The following is a 19,568-nucleotide window of genomic DNA, read 5'->3' as shown; positions in this document are numbered from 1 at the left end:
GTCCACCAATAAGTGAATTAATAAAAAAATGCAATAAACAGGCCAGATGACCCAGAGACCTAGGACTGAACCAAACACAACCGGAGGGGGGGAAATCGTCAATGTAATGATGTCTAACGATGTTCTGCTACACACACAAATTGGTGCCTAGCCCAACTGTCATCAGAGAGGCTTCATCCAGCAACTGACAGAAACAGGTGAAGACCCACAGCCAAACATTAGGTGGAACTCAGGAAATCCTGCAGAAGAGGGAGAGAAAGGACTGTAGGAGCCAGAGGGGTCAAGGACACCACAAGAAAACTCACAGAATCAACTAATCTGGGCTCATAGGGGCTCACAGAGACTTGAACCAACAACCAGAGAGGCTGCAGGGGACTGACCTAGGCCCTCTGCATATATGTTACGGTTGTGTAGCTTGGTCTCCTGTGGGACTCCTAACAGTGGGAACAGGGGCTGTGTCCAACTCTCTGACTTCTGGGACTCTTCTCTTCACATTGGGCTGCCTTGCTCAGCCTTAATACATGGGGAGGTGCAGAGTCTGTCTGCAACTTGCTATGTTGTGTTTTGTTGGTACTCACAGGAGAACTACCTTTTTCTAAACAGAAACAGAGGAAGAGGGGATTAGGAGTGGGAGCAGAGGGGAACTGGGGGTGGGACTGGGAGGAGAAGAGGGGGAAATTGTAATCAGGATGTAAAATAAATTTTTTAAAAAAGAAAGAAAAAAACTAGCCTAAGCCATTTGGCTGTTTTTAAAAAAAGAAAATGTGGTACGTAGATATACACAAGGAAATTTTACATAAAGAAAAATAAAATCATGACATTTTCAGAAAATAGATGCAAATGGAATTATGTTATGTGAAATAAGCCAGACTCAGAGACAAATATCACGTTGTTTCTCATACAAGGAACTTAAAGTTTAGATTATACACATATGCATAGCTATATCTTTACGTCTGTATTTGCAGGACATGACTGGAGAAGGAACCCTAAGAGGGGAAGAGGAGATCCTAAGGGGTGGGGGACATCAGAAGACATGTGGTAAGAGGGTACTAACTGGAGAGGAAAAGCAGAGAGGAGGGCAACGGGGAGGAGCACACAGCAAAGTACGACACACACATTTCAAGAGGCCACAACGGAACCACTTGTTCTGTGTGCCGACCTAAATAAAAACTTCTGCAAACAGCCACCATTTAAAAGCTGAAACAGTGTCTGGTGTGTAGAGTTAGCGTGTTGTGATTAGGAGGGAACAAAAGCATCATTTCTTTACATACATAAAACACAAACACTCACTTGATTCTACTGTCATCTGAAGCAGACTATCGATGACATTGGACAAGAGCCCTTTACTGGATATCCTCAAGTGTCTTAGTATCACCGGAACAGCTTGGTACTCTAAAAATAAGGTTTTTCCTTCATCTGTCTTCAAGTCCAAACAAAGGGAATCAAATGCTTGAGCTAGGTAGTCAGCTAAAATAACACAAACAACCACCTATGTATCAGTTATTAAATCAGAAACACAAGGTTAAACAAAAAGAACCACCACTTTAATAAAACAAAAACGTAAAAAAAATTTAAATGACAAGAAATCACAAACTAAATTTAGATTCACCTCTCACTTTTTTGATAGAACTCAATGGGGAAGGAGAGAGAAAAGGCAGTCTAATTATGATGGGATAAATTCATTTAGTGTTCACATTTTATTAATAAAATAATCAGTCCTATTTTGTTTTTTATACTAAGAAAGAAAATTGATGATTAATATTAAATAGCACAGTAGCATATATTTCCATATTTGGTTGTAATTACTACATTTTCCCACAAACTTAAACAGAACCATATTTGTATCTTTTAAAAAGCTTCTAAGATCGTATAGAGTCTTATTGCTGACTTCCAAATGCTTCCCTATTTAAAATTGTACCTATATACAAATTTGCTCGGTGAGTTTTAAGCAAGGATTTCTGTCTCCTACTAAAGAGCAAATGTATCATTCAAAGCCTGGGCTAAGCTCCAGTCCACTACATTTGGTGACACCCATTATTATGAACGACAGCAATATTTTACCAAGACCAGCACTAGAATAGCACTTTGAGATCAGAGTCCTTAACCCTTCAAATGTTCCACATGTGACTAGAGAGCCACTAAATCGAGAAAAGTGCTAATTAGAATCAATGCCAGTAAAATATCAGAGATTTCTATCATTGCGTTTGGGTCATTACATTGACTCAGCAGATGCCCCCATTATGACATTTACAATAGTTTTCAATAGTTTTACACTGTTTTTAAATATGTAAAGTTTATTTTCCAAAATGTTCCTTCAGTGGATGATTCCAAGAAATTAAAAAAAAAAATCATGCCGCTTGCATAACACTGAGTTACTTTTTTTTTTTTTTTTTTTTTGTTTTTTTAGACAGGGTTTTCCTGTGGTTTCTAGAGCCTGTCCTGGAACTAGCTCTTGTAGACCAGGCTGGCCTCGAACTCAGAGATCCGCCTGCCTCTGCCTCCCGAGTGCTGGGATTAAAGGCGTGCACCACCACCGCCCGGCTGAGTTACCTTTTTTAAAAAAAATAATAACATTTCTATTTAAAGAAGACTTAACAGAGTGTCTTGGACCTGTGTGGGATCAGTCTTTCATAAAGCACACAGAAGTAAGTAGATCATTGTGAGTTCCAAGCCAGGTAGGGCTACATAGCCAGACTCTGTCTTAAAAAAAAAAAAAAGTGTCTTGGCCCCAAATGGAACGTGGTGCCAGATATGAGATACCTCTCTGAGTTGTTGGTTGGGGGTGAAAGGGGCTGGAGATCACTGGTACAGGCTACTGTCATTGCTCTTAGCTGCCTCAGAACTAGAAGATAAAACAGACCCTAAGGCTGAAGACATCACACTTTGGTTGTAGAGAGTGGAGAACACAGCTGGCCCCAAGGCTTCCTTGCTGGCTTTCTCAGGACTGGAAAGTGCCACTCAGGCTGCTGGAGGAGAAACGTCAGTCTTATGCGCTGTGAGACTTACGAGCTACAATACCAACCTGCCAGGCAGGCTGTGCCCACTGGAGCAACAATGGCAGGACTGTTATGCTCTCGGGAAGTCCTGTTCCCAGCTCCCATGTGGGGTGGCTCACCACCACCTACAACTCCAGTTTCATGGGATCCGACGCCTCTGGCTCTCACACAGACATACATAAAATTAAAAATAATAAAAGTAGCCGGGCAGTGGTGGCGCACACCTTTAATCCCAGCACTCAGGAGGCAGAGGCAGGTGGTTCTCTGAGTTCAAGACCAGCCTGGTCTGATGTGGGAGAGTCTTCTGTTTTAATAAAGAAACTGCTTGGCCTAATAGGTTAGAACATAGGTGGGTGGAGTAGACAGAACAGGAAGAAGGAAGTAAGATAGATGGGTCAGACAATTACCCCGCCTCTCCTCTCTGAGATAGATGTGATGGAGCCAGCCACCAGGTCAGACATGCTGAATCTTTCCCGGTAAGACACCATTCGTGGTGTTACATAGATTATTAGATATGAGTAAGAGCCTGAAAATAATGGGCCAGGCAGTGTTTAAAAGAATACAAGTTGTGTGTTGTTATTTCGGGTTTTAAGCTAGCCGGTGGCCGAGAGCAGGGTGGCGGGAAGCTGCCCGCAGCTCCTCACTACACTGGTCTACAGAGTGAGTCTCAAGACAGGACAGCCAGGGCTATACAGAGAAACCCTGTCTCAAAAACCAAATAATAATAAAATAATCTTTAAAGTATATAAGAAAGAACTTCGGGAAATTCTAATCTGTATCCATTTATAGTACATTATTTTTATTTCTTAAAGAGTTTAGTTCAAAGAACGCTAATACCACTTTACTTAAATGTTTTACTTTAAGTAAAAACAACAACAACAAAACCCTCTGCAAACAAACGCGTATGAAGCAAAGCTGCAAGTGCTGCTCAGGTGTGCCTGACTCTCAACTTCATGTGTGCATGTGTCTGCCTGCTGAGAACACTGATGTTAGGTGTCTTTCCTTATTTTTGAAATTAAAATATAATTACATCATTTTCCCTTTCTTATTCCTCCCTCCACCCCTGCCTATGTACAACCTTGCTCTCAAATTCATGGCCTCGGGCCTCTTTTTCTTAAATTGTTTTGAGCCAGAGTCTCTGGCTGAACTTGAATCTCAACATGCTGGCCAGGGAGTGGGGGGCAGTGAGTCCAGGCGCTGCACGTGTCTCAGTGCTGGGGTTAGAGATGGGCACTGCTGTGCCTGGCTTCCACACTCATGTAAAGAGACCTACCTCAGGTCCTTTTGCCTACCCAGCAGACACGTTAGCCACCAAATCACAGATACAGATAGAATAGACAAAGCCTGACCTCTTCACAGGAACAAGTTTTACAACAGTGCCCCCTACTGTATTTGAAATTACTTGCAACAGCTCACACGGTTAAGTGGATTGACTGTTGCAGGGTTGCTGAGAAAGGATTTTCTTACTGTATAAGCTCTGCCTGATGTGGAACATCACGTGTAGGTCAAGCTAGCATAAGTTTGCCTTAGTTCTCTTCCCTTGGCTTCCCTAGTGATAATTATATGTGCTCATCCTGCATCCTGCTTCGTGTACTTTTTTTTTAATTTTTAATTTACAAGCTTAAAAGGTTATCCTCTACCCCTCTCCCCCATCTCTCTCTCTCCCTGTCTCTATCTCTCTCTCTAATCTTAGTGGTCTTTTTGCTTATAGATTATGGTTTCCTATTTTGTATTTTTATGAGTTTTGCATGTGTGTATGTATGTTTGTATTTCTTACGTTTTTTCCATTTTTTCTTCCTTTTTAAAAATTCTGGTTCGTTTTGTCTGTTTGTTTTCTAAAAAGAAAAACAAGCCACAGAGTGGGATGAGTGGGGAGTGGGGAGGATCTTGGAAGAGGTAAGGAAGGAGAAACCACGATCAGAATATAGTATATGAAAAAAAAAGTTTTCAATTTTTAAAAATGCAGGAAAGAGTTGACCCTTAACAGTCACAGTAGAAAAATAGCATTTGGTTATTTTTTCTAAAGTGGCTTTGCCTTGTTAATATGTGGGGAGCTGAGGGATTATGCGCGAGTGTGGGTGGCCGGAAAGAGTATGCTCTCTTCTGGAACTGGAGTCAGAGCTTAGAGCTACTCAACACGGCTGCTGGGAGCCAAGCTGGTCCTCTGCTAGAGCAGCAAGCGCTCTTAACCACGGAGCACCCATAGAGCGGCCTTAGCCTTAGAGAGATAAGTCAAAGGCCTTTCAAACATCTCAGCCACCGCATCAAAACTAGCGAGAGTGAGAGTTAGCTCGCTGGTTAACAGCACTGATTGCTCCTGCAGAGGACCTGACCTGTATTCAGTTCCCAGCACCCATGTCAGGTGGCTCACAACCACCTCTACCTCCAGTTCCAGGGGCTCCGCCGCCCTCTTTTGGACTCTAAGGGCCTGGCAGTGTTCAATCCAGATGTCAGCTGAGACAGGAAAAATAATTGAAAGCCTTAGGGAAGAGGGGAAGAAAACAAACAAACAAACAAACAAAAAACTAGGTCCCAATGAACACTCTAAACTCCACATGGTGAACATGAACTACAGCAAACTGGACAAAGAGCCCCGCTCCCAAACCACATCCTTCACCATGAAGCTGCTTACAGCGAAGGTCTCTCAGAGGCTACCACAAGTTTCCATTTAAAAGAAAGTATTTTGCCTCTGAACACAGGAAATCATGTTGACATTTCAGAGTTTATTACACTGATCAATAAATCTCTGAAAGTTGGGGAAACTGTACTATGAAGATCATTTATAAGGCTGGGCCCTGGAAAGCCAGCATGGTGGTAAGTAAATAAAATAAGTAGATAAATGTGCTGTATTGCAGGGTTTTTTTTTTCTTTCTAATAAGGTCATGGCATTCAAGCAAATCTTTGCTTTCCTTACTAAAACCCAATATGTTTATCTTAATCTAGATTTTCTTCATTTAGTCTACTTGGAGATTTAAAAAAAGGAGGGCTGATTCTCTGCAGCAACTCTTACAAAAAAGGAGCTCTGCTGCCCACCTCCAACCCTTGCCTAACCTGGAGGCTTGGCCAGAGCACAGTAAAAATGCCATTTGGACAGGCACCCAGCCTCATGCACTCATGAGTCTTCTGGAAGAAGACCCAGAAGAGATTCCATGATGAGAGGCCAATGGGGAACAAGGAAGATCAGTCCAGAAGAGAGGTAGCTGAGCCCAGGCCCAAATTTCCAATGCAAGAATCTCTAAGTTAGCAAGTTGAATACATTTTTAAAGTATTTTGTTTTGTTTTGTGCATATGTGTGCACCACATGCAAGAGCAGCAAGTACTCTTAAATGCTCAGCTACCTTTCCAGCCCCATATATGCTGTTTTAAGCCACTAACTGCTTGGTATTTTATTAGACAGCGAAAGACTGCTAATGCATCTAACTTAATTGTGATCTCAAGTAAAACCAATTCCTAAAAATTAATAAGCAATGTCTATTGCTAATGGTAACAGCTAGCTAATTAAGAATTTACTATATGATAAACTTTTGCTGAACTTTTACATTAATTCTTTCATTTAAAGTAAACTGTGGACCAGGCCAGTGCTACATGTTTAGTTCCCAAGACTTGGGAGGATGAGGAAAGAGGCTCTGGAGTTCCAGGTAAGCCTTGACACAATGAGCCATGTCTCAATCCCCCATCTAAAGACATCATGATGGAAACAGAAAACAGGAGATCTGCCCCGCGTCACAAAGAAGTGAGGCTCAGATTAAAAGTTGTTTGTGGGACTGAAGGGATGGCTTAGCAGCTAAGAGCACTTGCAGAGGACCCAGGTTTAGTTCCCAGCCCCCACATGGCAGTTCACAGAGTGTGTTCCAGGCCAGCCATGGATACACTGAGAAAATCTGTCTCAGAGAGCGAGAGCGAGAGAGAGAGAGAGAGAGAGAGAGAGAGAGAGAGAGAGAGAGGGAGGGAGGGAGGGAGGGAGGGAGGGAGGGAGGGAGGGAGGGAGGGAGGGAGGGAAGGAAGGAACCCCTTATGTACACTGCTTGTGAAAATGTAAACCAGGCTAACCTCTGTGAAAATTAGTTTGGAGGTATCTCAAAAAATTAAAAGTAGATCTACTCTGTGACCCAGCTACCCCACTCCTGTGAACTTCCCAGGAGGAGCTAAGTGAACACATCACAGAGACACTTGCACAGCAAGGGTTCACTATAACACTGTTCGCAAATGCTAAGTTATGGAGCCAACCTGGGTGTGTCCAGGAGTGGATAGAGAACGGGTGGTGGATATGCACAATGGAATTTTATTCGGTCATAAAAAAAGAACAAAATTGTCATTTGTAGGAAGATGTACGCAACTGGAAATTATGAAATTAAGTCAGTCAGGTCTCAAAAAGACAAAGGCAGCATGTTTTCCCTTATTTGTGGGTTCTGGGTTTGAGATAGATATATAAAATCATATGTGTACATAAAGCATGGCAATAAAAGCAGGACTGTCTGACACGCTCAAAGGATGTTACATATTGGTTTACAGTGTCTTTATGGAACAGTACTATGTGCAGCGGGAACATGGCAATAACCATAAAGGAGTCTCTCCAGTGGCGCTGCCTGCAATCTGGGCAGGGAGCTTCCCAGAGTCGTCACCCACTAGGGTGGGCTAACCCTCACCCACACTCCTGTAAGTGATCCCAGTAAACTCAGGGGTTCACCAATCTAAAAGAAATAATCGTTAATGTGTGTACAATGCTTTGAGCTTTTCTAAGGGAAATAAACCTTATGCATTCTCATATCTCTAAACTTATCCCAGACCTGACTATTACTATATCCTGTCACTCCAAAAGGCTTCCTCAAACCTTTCATAATTTCTCCTTCGATCAACAAGTCAAACCCCAAGCAATCATTAAAGGTTTATGTAACAGGAAGGGGAGAAGTGATGTAATTATATACTTTAATTTTAAAAACTGCTAATGTTTCTTCCCTGTCTACATTGTCTGTCTGTCCAGGCTATACTACCGCCATTACAAGCTATTTGTATTTTTACAGTATTGAATACTGTATTGAGTATTAATATTTAAGTAATCGTACTCATTGTATTTTAGCTTCTTTCACTTGACATAATTATCTTTAGACTCATTTGTGTCATGGTTATATCAGTGGTTTGTGCTTCTTATTGCTGAGTAGTATTCCGCTGTGGTTAGAACGTTTGTTTCCTCCCTTCTGATGGACACTGGACTGTCTCAGGCTGGTAGGCAGTACAAATGAAGCCGCTCCGGACAAGTGGCATGCAGGTCTGTGAGTAGCACACACATGCTTCAAAGGAAAACACATGTTTCTTGAGAAAACACACGAGAGGAGAATGGTGAGATGTGTTACACTTTATGTGTTACAGCGAGACATGTTTAATTTTCAGTAATCTACCCAACTATTCTGTGAGGAATCCCATGATTCCACACTGCTAGAGGCAGCGGCACGAGTTCCAGGGTGAGTCACACCGCCAGTCATTTAGTCCATCAGTGTCCCCTATGAAGGGGCCTGAGCCATGGTGTGGATTCATTCACTGCTCTTTGCTCTTTGCTGTGGGTGTGATGTGACCAGCTGCTTTGAGCTTCTGTTGTCTTGACTTCCCCATCGTGATAGATTAGGACCACACTTGGGCTGTGAGCTGAAATGAGTCCTGGTACCCTTAAGTTGCCCTGACTTCATCATCATGATGGATTAGGACCACACTTGGGCTGTGAGCTGAAAGAAGCCTTTCCCCTTCAGATACTTTGTCAGGAAATGTAATCACAGAACATCTAATATTCATATTGATCACACGACAGTTGAAGATGGAAGTTTTCTTCAAGAATGATGACGTGCATCTTAGCTCTTCAGGTCTTCTTTAATGAGGGTTCTGTCTAAACACTTTCCTCATTTTAACTGGGTTGTCTTCTTATGCATCAAGTCCTTTCTTGGACATACAATTCACAAGTGACTTCAGTCTGTAACTCAGATTTCCACAAACACTGTGTTTTGAAAACACAAACTTTAAGGTGGGGGAGATGGCTCAGTTGGTAAAGTGCCTGCTGCTCAAGCTTGAGGACCTGCAATTGGGTTCCCAGCACCCACGTAAAAAGCCAGGAACAGCACCACGTGACTACAATCTCATCTCCAGGAAGTATATACAGGAAGATCCCTAGGGCTTGAGGGCCAGCCATTCTAGCCAAAAAGTTCAGCCGGAGAGCCCATCTCAAAAACTAAGGTGGAAAGTGACCGAGGGGGACATTCATTGTTGACCTTTGGCCTCCACATATATATACACTCATACAATTAAAACTCAAAATTTTGAATTTTTAAAATGTATTTATTTTGTATATGTAGGTGTGTACCCACTGTGGAGGTCAGAAGAAAGTTACAGATCTCCTTGTCACTAGAGTCAGACAGTTGTGAGCCACCCGATGTGCATGCTGGGAACCAAATTCAGGTCCTCTGCAAGAGCAGCCAAGTGCTCTTCATGGCTGAGCCATCTCTCCAGTCCCCAAATTTTTAATTTTGACAAAGTCTAATTATCTTTTCCTAAATCAAGACTATTATGGCCTGTTTAAGATGATTTTTCTTGATGTGTTGGTACACACCCATAATCCCAGTACTCGGGAGGTTTTCTGCAATCATGAGATTGCCCTGAATTGCGCAGTAAGTTCAAGGCCACCCTTGGCTACACAAAAAATCTGAAGCTAGTCTGGGTTATATGACACCCTGCATCAAATAGGAAAAAAAAAAAAAACTTCTATGCCAAATCCAAGCTTAGTAACATAACCTCCTATGTTTTCTTCTTGAAGTTTAGAGTTCTAGCTTTTCAGTTTCAGTTTGTGAGCTATTTTGAGGTTTTTCTTGTATGTGAAGGCAGAAGGTCATTTCCCACCCCTCCCGGCCACCATCCACAACATATGACATACTTCACTCTAGGCCGTCTGCAGAAAGGACTATCCCGGGCCATACTGAACTGTTTGGACGACTTGCTGAAAATAAGCTGCCATAATATGTAGGTCTGTTTCAGATGATCCACTCTGTCCCACTGAGTCTGGCTTTTCACCAATACCATACTCTTTTGAAGTCAGGTAGAATAAAACAAACCTGTGCTAAAGGACTCTAAACCCAAAAGGTTTCTGTACGAACTTTGAAATCTGCTTATCAGTTTTTAACTAAGAGCTTAACATCATTCTGATCGCTAGGAAGCCACAGTCACCATTTGGAAAGAATTGACACCTTGATACTAACTAATCTTCCTGGGCAGTGGTAGCATGTGCCTTTAACTCTAACACTTGGGAGGCAGAAGCAGGTGGATTTCTGTGCGCTCAAGTTCAGCTTGGTCTACAGAGAGCGTTCCAGACAGCCAGGGCTACACAGAGAAACCCTGTCTCAAAAAAACAAGAACAAAATCCACTAAACTCCCTGACCCATGAACAAAGTGTGTCTGCCTAGAGTGTCTACATGTTTGACCCTCGGTTTCCTCCACAGTTTTATACGTTCGGTGTACAATCTATCTCATTTGATATCTTTTGTCTCTCACATGTCTATAAATACTTCATTTTTTTTTATTCTAGAAACTTTCCACTGAATACTTGGTATAACTCCCAAATAAAACCACCTGCAGCTGTAATTTTCCTGGAGGGAAACGTTGCAACTACAAATTCAACTCCTATGCGGATGCGGGGACGTTCAGGTTAAGGAACTTGGCATTTTATATCTTTGAAATAATACCCCATTTCCTCAGAAGTGCTGTGTGCTGGCTTTAACTTAGCTAGCACACTCCTCCGCTCTCTTGAGCCCTGCTAAGTCACCTTCATTCCTGCTGTCAGTGCTTTTCTTCCTTCCTCTTCGGTCTCACTAGAGACGTACCAGCTTAGTAGTTTTCTCCGGGAAAGAGTTTTGGTCTTCACTGATTTTTCTCTATTATTTTTTCATATTTTCATGAACTTCTGATGTATAATCTTATATTTTTTTATTTGCTTCACTGCCCTCCCCTTTGTTCTAAAGGCATTTGGTGCCTTTGAACGTTACTGTTGCCCCATCCCACAGAGTTTGGATGGTAGAAGGAGAAAAGTAATTCCCACAGACTGTCTTCTGACCTCCGTGTGTGTGACATACCATATCTGCACCCCTAATAAGACAACAAAAGTAAATTTTTAAAAACAATAAACATTACATTTCATTCACTCAGTGGTTCTTAACCTGTGAGTTGCGACCTCTTCAAGCGGGTCATATGCCAGATATCCTGCATATCAGATATTTATATTATGATTTGTAACAGTAGCAAAACCACAATAACGAAGTTGCAATGAAATAATTTTATGGCTGGAGGTCACCACAACACAAAGAACTGTATTAACAGAGTTGTGGCATTATGAAGGGTAAGAACCGCTGCATTAGATGATATATATGCTGATATATGACTTTGAATATTCCCCTTGATAACAGAGTAGCTTTGAGATCCTAATTTTTACTTACCTCTTGTGAATATACATGTTTTTAGTGTGAGGTTATGGACTTCCTGCTAAAACAGTGTGTGTGTGTGTGTGTGTGTGTGTGTGTGTGTGTGTGTGTGTGTGAATAGAAAAGTTTCTAAATCAGGTCTGTGGTGAATTTGATTCTGGGCTAATAATGCCTTTTCAAGAGAGAGTTTTCCTGTTATTGTAAGTTTGAGAATCATAACCATAAAGAGCCAAATAATAAGTAAGAATTGGGATTCTGGTTTCAGGCCATCTGGAATGACTAAGCAGAAGACAGTGCAGAGGAAGAATCAAACTTCTGCCACAGCCAATGGGAAGACCCACTACTCTGAACGAGACAAGTCAGCACACAGGGATGGGAAAGAGAGATGGTATAGTTACTGGCATCACTCCCTTTTAGGAAAAGTCTCCTTTAAACAATCCAGAAAGAGATAACTAGTTACAGCCATATTAAAAATATGCACTAACTACATTTGGCTCTAGCTGAGTGCTGCTTTTGATCACTCACTGACTTATTTACTCTGTAAACCAAGCACTGAGTGGGAAGACACACAGTAAGTCTCCCTCAGTAAGCTCACCTGCCGTGAAGGCTGCTCCTGTGTACGGCTCTGGAGCCATGCAGTCTCTAGTGCCAACTAAACACCCGTGTTCCAGGGCAGAAACAGTCGTAATGATCCATAGCAAACGAGTGTGGCCACAGGAGAAACTTTATCTACAAATCCAATGGTGGCCAAATATGCTCCTACAGGCTGTCTTTCCCGTTCCCTTCTCTGGTGGAAACGATACGACATTAATTTACGCGACAGATGCAAAGGCACAAAGGGCACATAGAAACGAGATCTAAGAAAACCAACAAAAGCAGGGCAAGAAGGACACGCCTTCAATCCCAGCACTCAGGAAGCAGAGGCCAGCCCGGTCTACAGAGTGAGTTCCAGGACAGCCAGGGCTACACAGAGAAACCCTGTCTCTACACAACAACAGATCAACAAAGCAAGTCTCTAGAGTTTACTGTTTTAAAGTCGGCAATTACAAGGAATTGTTTTCAAAATGTGCCGCTATTACAAAATAACTCAAAATCTCATTCTGAAAAGGTTGACCATACTTGACTATAAAAGGATTGCTTTGTTATATAATATTCTCAGTGCACACTCTAGAAGCTTACCTTGAGTGACTGTTTTGAGGACAATCAGGGTTGATAAAAACCTCAGTGACAAGTTGGAGCTCTTGAAGAACGCTGCTGTCTTTGGTTTGTTCTCCACAAAATGCTCGACAGAATTATCTTGAGTTCCTTTAATTGCCACTCCTTTAAATATGTCTTCACCCAGTCTCCTCAATGTTGAGGTCATAGCTGAATGCTGTTAAATATATACACAATCATCTTTTTAAAATACTTGATCAAATGTAAGCACTAAAGCAAATATTTATGAAAATAGACTTGAAAATATGCAAAATTAGAATTTAAAACTATATAACTAACTTTTAAAAACCAAGTGTGAACTTTTTTTCTTGAAATGTTTTCCTAAGAAACTAAGATCAGGTTAAATCTGGCATAGAGAAGTATCAAAAGAAGAGAACTGGACCCTGAGTTCACCGCTTTCCCTGTTGGGAGCCAGGCCAACCCAGGGTTTTCTCAGAGGCCCCGACGAAAGGGTGAAGTCAGCAGGAAGCTCACTAAGCAATGCTGCACAGAGGGAACAGAGGGTATCTCCAGTGCAGCACAGACCGAGCACACAGTGGCCTGGGGGAACCAACGCCCTGCCTCAGCCCCAGACCAGACCTTGCCTAGACTGCCCCTGGGCAAGGATGCAGAAGACTTGCTTCTTCATGTTTTCAGCTCAGTCTCACTGTAACTATCCCCAAGAAGAAAAGACTGGGTCAGGATCATGGAGAAGTTTCACAGAATAAATTTCGACTAGAAAATGGACAAAGCAGAAATAATGGTACGGAGTAAGATATTTCTACATGGGCTCTGATGTCTTCCACAGACTTTTTAATGACTCGAACAAAAAGGAAACCATTTCAAACTACTGAAAAAGACAATGCTTAAATAACTTAAAAGTTTCTATGTTGAGATCTAATTCTTCCAGCCTTTCTCACTGATGTTCATAATGATTTTCCACATCTTCATTGAGGATTTGAAAATTGATTCTAAGCTCAGCACTGATACTGCAATATGGATAACACATTTGTACACGCAAAACTAGAAACAGATACTCTGAGATTTGGGGCATCACATGATTGGGCAGTGAGTGGCATGAACAATGCCGTCAGATTTAAATGTATTGTAAAGGAGATCTTAGGATTCCTGAGGTAAAGTATGTATTTTTAATAGCATGTGGAATGTTTCTATTTTCAAGTCTAAAAGAATTAAAACTTGCATCATTCAAAAAAATTTTAAAGCTGAGCAGTGGTGGCACATCCTTTAATTTCAGCACTCAGAAGGCCGAGGCAAGTGGGTCTCTGAGTTCGAGGCCAGTTGGGTCTCAAAGCAAGTTCCAGGACAGCCAGAGCTGTTATAAAGAGAAACCCTGTCTCATAAATAAATAAATAAATAAATAAATAAATAAATAAATAAATAAAAAACAGGAAAAGAAAATTACGTAATGAAAACAGGGCCCCTATACCAAGAAGGCACAATAATCCCAACCAAAAAAAGTTGTAAAATGTGAAACAGGCTGGAGAGGTAGCCTGGCTGTTAAGAGCAATGCCTGTTCTTGTACAGGACCCAGGTTTGGTTTCCGGCCCCACATGGTAGCTCACAGCTGTCTCTAACTCCAGCTCCAGGGAGTCAGATGCCCTCTTCTGATCTCCATGAGCACTGCATGTAAGTAGGGCATATGCACATCACACACATAAAAATTTTTAGGTTAATTCTTCAATGTGAGACAAAACCAGATGATAAGAGAGAAACAAATGTACAGGCTTCAACACACCACCCTCAACTATTGAGAGTAGAACTAGACTAAGTATCAGGGAGGATATAGAACTTATAAATACCACCAATTAACATGTATAAAACACCCTGTTCAACAACAGAACTTCAACAATACAGCCACATTAGCAAAACAAAAACAGAAAGAACTAAAACAAACTTCTAAATAACACATACAGCAAAGAGGAAGTTGCAAGGGAATTAACACACTAGTAAAGAGATGTAAGGAAGGGCCTGGAGAGCTAGCACAGCAGTGTGAGCCTTTGCTTCTTTTCAGGACTGCAGTTCAGATCCCAGCACCTCAGCCAGGCAGCTCACAACTGCTTCTTTAATTGTTTTTTTAATTGAGCTATATATTTTTCTCCACTCCCTTCTTTGCCCTCCCCCCACTAGTTCCCCATGCTCCCAATTTACTCAAGAAATCCTGTCTTGTCATGTAGATTAGATCCATGTAAGTCTCTCTTAGGGTCCTCTTTGTTGTTTAGCTTCTCTGGGATTGTGAATTGTAGGCTGGTTTTTCTTTGCTTTATGTTTAAAAGCCACTTATCAGTGAGTACATGTGATACTGTCTTTCTGTGTCTGGGTTACCTCACTCAAAATAATGTTTTCTAGATCCATCCATTTTCTTGCAAAATTCAAGATGTCGTTATTTTTTTTCTGCTATGTAGTACTCCATTGTATAAATGTACCACATTTTCCTTACCCATTCTTCAGTCGAGGGGCATTTAGTTTGTTTCCAGATTCTGGCTATGACAAACACCGCTGCTATGAACATAGTTGAGCACATGTCCTTGTGATATGATTGAGCATCCTTTCTTTGGGTATATACTCAAAAGTTACAGTATTGTTGGGTCTTGAAAAATCACCATACTAATATCAAAAGTGGTGGTACCAGTTTGCACTCCCACCAGCAATGCAGAAGTGTTCCCTTACCCCACATCCTCTCCCACCAGCGATGCAGGAGTGTTCCCTTACCCCACAACCTCTCCCACAGCAATGCAGGAGTGTTCCCTTACCCCACATCCTCTCCCACCAGCGATGCAGGAGTGTTCCCTTACCCCACAACCTCTCCAGCATAAGTTTTCATCAGTGTTTTTGATCCTGGCCATTCTTACAGGTGTAAGATGGAATCTCAGAGTTGTTTTGGTTTGCATTTCCCTGATGGCAAAGGATATCAAGTATTTCCTAAAGTTTCCTTCAGCCATTTTGGATTCCTCTGTTGAGAGTTCTCTGTTAAGGTCTGTACTCCATTTTTTTATATTGGATTATATGTTCTTTTGGTGACCAATTTCTTAAGTTCTTTGTATAGTTTGGAGATCAGCCCTCTGTCCAATGCAGGCTTGGTGACGATCTTTTCCCATTCTATAGGCTGTCATTTTGTCTTGTTGACCATGTCCTTTGCTTTACAGAAGCTTCTCAGTTTCAGGAGGTCACTTTTATTAATTGTTTCTCTCAGTGTACTCACAACTGCTTTTAATTCCAGGTCCAGGAGATCTGACACCCTCTTCTGGTATAAGCCCACACATAGACACACACGTACATGCACACAAATAAAAATAAAATAAATATTTTTAAAAATATAAGTGAAAATGTGAGATATCAAAATACGTGGGATAAGGGAGATACCTCGGGTGGCTGCGTGCCTGCTGTACAAGCATGAGAGCCTCAGATGGATCTCTAGCCCTCCCATCTTTAACTCCAGTACTGGGGGGCTAGCAGCGGGAGACAAGGGCAGATCCTTGGGCACCACTAGACAGCCATTCTAACCAGCCAGGGAGCTCCAGATTCAGTGAGAGGCCCTGTCTCAAAAAGGTAGAGGGCTTACAGGATCACACAGAGGAACATTTGTTCCACAAGCCTCATGACCTGGCCTGGAACTTACAGAAAGCTAGGAGAGAACCAAGTCCACAAAGCTGACCTCTGACCTCCACACACACACGTTGTGGCGCTCATGCCCACACACATACTTTGTGCATACGCACATATACAATAACGGTAAGTATTAAAAATAAATAAGGTAGAGTGACTGCGGGAGATACCTTATGTCTATCTGTTCTCTATATCTATATCTACACACACACACACACACACAGAGAGAGAGAGAGAGAGAGAGAGAGAGAGAGAGAGAGACAGAGACAGAGAGAGAGAGAGAGAGAGAGAGAGAGAGAGAGAGAGAGAAGCTCACATGCACTGTAATCCCAGCACTCAAGAGGCTGAGGCAGGAGACCTGTAAACTAAGGCCAGGCTAGGCTACATAAGACACTGTGTCAATCCAAACATTAGCACAAACACAAAAGGACAAAGAGCCTTAAATCAATAATCTAAATTTTCATTTCAGTAACCTAGAAGCAAGAGACTCACAAAATAAAGTAGTAGAAGGAAATAAAGAAAGAAGAAATTAATTAAACGGAAAATGAAATGGAGAAAGTAAGTAAAACAAAAAAAAAATGATTCTTTAAAAGAGCAATAAAAACTGTTTAGGAAAAGCAACCAAAAGTAAGGAAAAAACAAGCCCACAGATTCTCCACATTGCTGAGGGACATCAGAGAGAGGGCCACTTTAAAAGCAGCCACCTTGCAGCAGCTGATCTCAAATAGCCAAACACACTGCGCCTGTTTCCACTTCATCCTTACATTCCACATACTAGATGTACAGATCTGTCAACAAGACAAAGCGGTTCATTTCCTCACAAAGCACAAACTACTAAAGCTCTCAGCTACCTCTCCAGCACCATGTCTGCCTGCATGCTACCATGCTTCTCACCATGACAATAATGGACTAAACCTCTGAACTGTAAGCCAGCCCCAAATAAATGTTTTTCTTTATAAGAGTTACCACAATCATGGTGTCTCTTCATAACAATGGAAACCCAAACTAAGACACCACTAAGAAATTCTTAAGAAATATAAAGGATGAGATGATTTCAATTTTTATAAATCAAATAGATATAAAACCAAACAAGGCTTTTTAATTTTGGTTTGTTGGTTTGTTTGTTTGGTTTGGTTTGGTTTTTCAAGACAGGGTTTCTCTGTAGCTTTGGAGCCTGTCCTGGAACTAGCTCTTATAGACCAAGTTGGCCTTGAACTCAGAGATCCACCTGCCTCTGCCTCTCAAGTGCTGGGATTAAAGGTGTGTACTCTCACCACCTGGCTACCAGACAAGGTTTAAAACATAAAAACCAAAGACCAAGATCCCTTATTAATCAATTTTATGTCTACATGAATGCAACTGATCCCCATAATCTCATAGGGAGTGGCACTATTAGGAGGTGTGGCTTTGTTGGAGTGGGTGTGGCCTTGTTAGAGGAAGTGTGTCACTGGCAGTTTTAAGGTCTCCTATGCTTAGGATACTACCCAGTGTCTCAGTCCATTTCCTACCGCCTGCAAGATGTAGGACTCTCAGCTACTTTTCCAGCACCATGTCTGCCTACACACCACCATGCTCCCCACCATGATGACAATGGACTGAAACTCTCTATTGTAAGCCACCACCTCAACCTCAGTTAAATGTCTTCCTTTGCAAGAGCTGCCATGGTCATGGTGTGTCTTCACAGCAATAGAAACCCTAAGACACATGCTATCACCATAAACATATACACAACAAAATTCAATACATAAAAATCACTCAAGAACTCAAATAGTTAAAAAAAATTGTAAAAAAGAGTCCACACATAAATTTTGTGAAAAAATTATAGAATAATGCAAGAACACAAAGCTATGAGTGAAAAGGTGGTCACAATTCCTGTGCTGAAAGACTCAGCACATGAGACTGGTACACAAGCTGAATACCGTTCCTATCAAAACCTTAGGATGGTATTTTATAGAGAAGATTGCTCTCAAACGAAAGCCAACAGGTTGCATACACATGGCACACTATTTATTTTTCTGTGAAGCATAACAAGAGAACCGATACAAAACAGAGTCTACTAGAAGATGGGTCAGTACCTGTGCTCCAGCATCCAGCTGCCTTAGAGACCAATATATAAACTTGACAAACGGCTCGTGCAGTTTGACGTTCACAAATGGCATCCACTGGAGTTGCTCTGTCATCAGAGGCAAAAGCTGAAGGTGGTGGAAAACAGAAGCACCGCATGTTTAGATATCTGAAACCAACGCCATGATTTCCTAAAAATGAACTAAATGACTTTTAGGACTGGTCTGTCCATTCTACAAAGAAGCCAGTTGAAATCTGGATAATACCCTGAATACGCAGATTAATTTGGAGTAGGGAACTGATATCTTTAAAAATATGTATGCTTATTATTTAGATATTTTAAATTTCTTTTTAAAATTTACAGTTTTCATATTACATGTTTTATATCAAAATTACGACATTGCTACTTACTGTATTTATTCTTTCATATGGTTTATGTGAGCGTTCATTCCATCTTGACAGATCCCCGTCAGTACCTCCAGTAGGACAGCGGTTAATTAGCCCCTCAGCTTTTGTTTATCTGAGAGTCTTTGTTTCTCCATGATGACTGTGCAGTACTCTGTGCCAGCACTACTGGCTCACCAGGACCTGCTGAAGGAGCTGCTACCATGCTCACAGAGGCACCCTAGCAAGTGGCAATGTGTTTTTCTCTTGGTGTTTTAAGTCTATTAAGACTATTCATAAAGATAAAATGAATCTGAGTCAGATATGAGATAATTAAATTATTAAATTAGTGTAAAATTTGTGGTTTTTTCTTTCCTTTTTTTTTTTCCTTTTTGATGTAAGGTCTTACCATATATCCCTGGCTTGTGTGAAAATTAATATGTAGCCTAGGCTAGACTCAGACTCAGATCCGCCTGCCTCTGCCTCCTGGGTACAAGGATTAAAGGAGTGCGCCACCAGGCCTAGCGCAGATTTCATTTTTAAAATTATATCTGAGACAGTTTCATGAATTCCCTTCTTACTTTGAACTTCCTATAGTTTATATAGATGTTAAAAATTCTAAATAAAATGTGTCCTATTATAGGTCTAATAAAGTAGCACAAAGTATGTTTAAACAACACTTAGGTCTGATGGAGGCCTTAGCTGGTCAAGATTAAGATACTGCCACCCTGTACGTGTTTCTGGAGGCCAAGGGGAAGATCACTCCTTACTCATTCAAGCTGCAAGCAGAGCTAAGTTCTCTGCAGTTCTGGCGTAGATCCACTGCAGATCTACGCTGGCTGAGCAGAGGACAGCA

The 19,568-nt window shown here is 41.5% G+C and overlaps 1 protein-coding gene across 2 annotated transcripts in view; it reads right to left on the bottom strand.

Annotated features, from left to right (window-relative positions):
* Nucleotides 1-19,568, bottom strand: part of Ccdc138 (coiled-coil domain containing 138) — a 53,160-nt gene that overhangs the window by 4,472 nt on the left and 29,120 nt on the right. The window contains exons 12-14 of one of the 2 annotated variants that reach the window (XM_038342941.1): nt 18,340-18,456; nt 12,626-12,818; nt 1,291-1,467 (exon numbers count right to left, since the gene is read on the bottom strand). In XM_038342941.1, coding sequence (XP_038198869.1) covers nt 1,291-1,467; nt 12,626-12,818; nt 18,340-18,456 — 487 coding nt within the window. The remainder of the gene's footprint in view (nt 1-1,290; nt 1,468-12,625; nt 12,819-18,339; nt 18,457-19,568) is intronic. The other variant, XM_038342942.1, reaches the window with a different exon arrangement.

This window comes from Arvicola amphibius, chromosome 9 (genome assembly GCF_903992535.2).
Source record: "Arvicola amphibius chromosome 9, mArvAmp1.2, whole genome shotgun sequence".
NCBI classification, from domain to species: domain Eukaryota; kingdom Metazoa; phylum Chordata; class Mammalia; order Rodentia; family Cricetidae; genus Arvicola; species Arvicola amphibius.
This window is presented reverse-complemented; position numbering and strand designations above follow the sequence as displayed.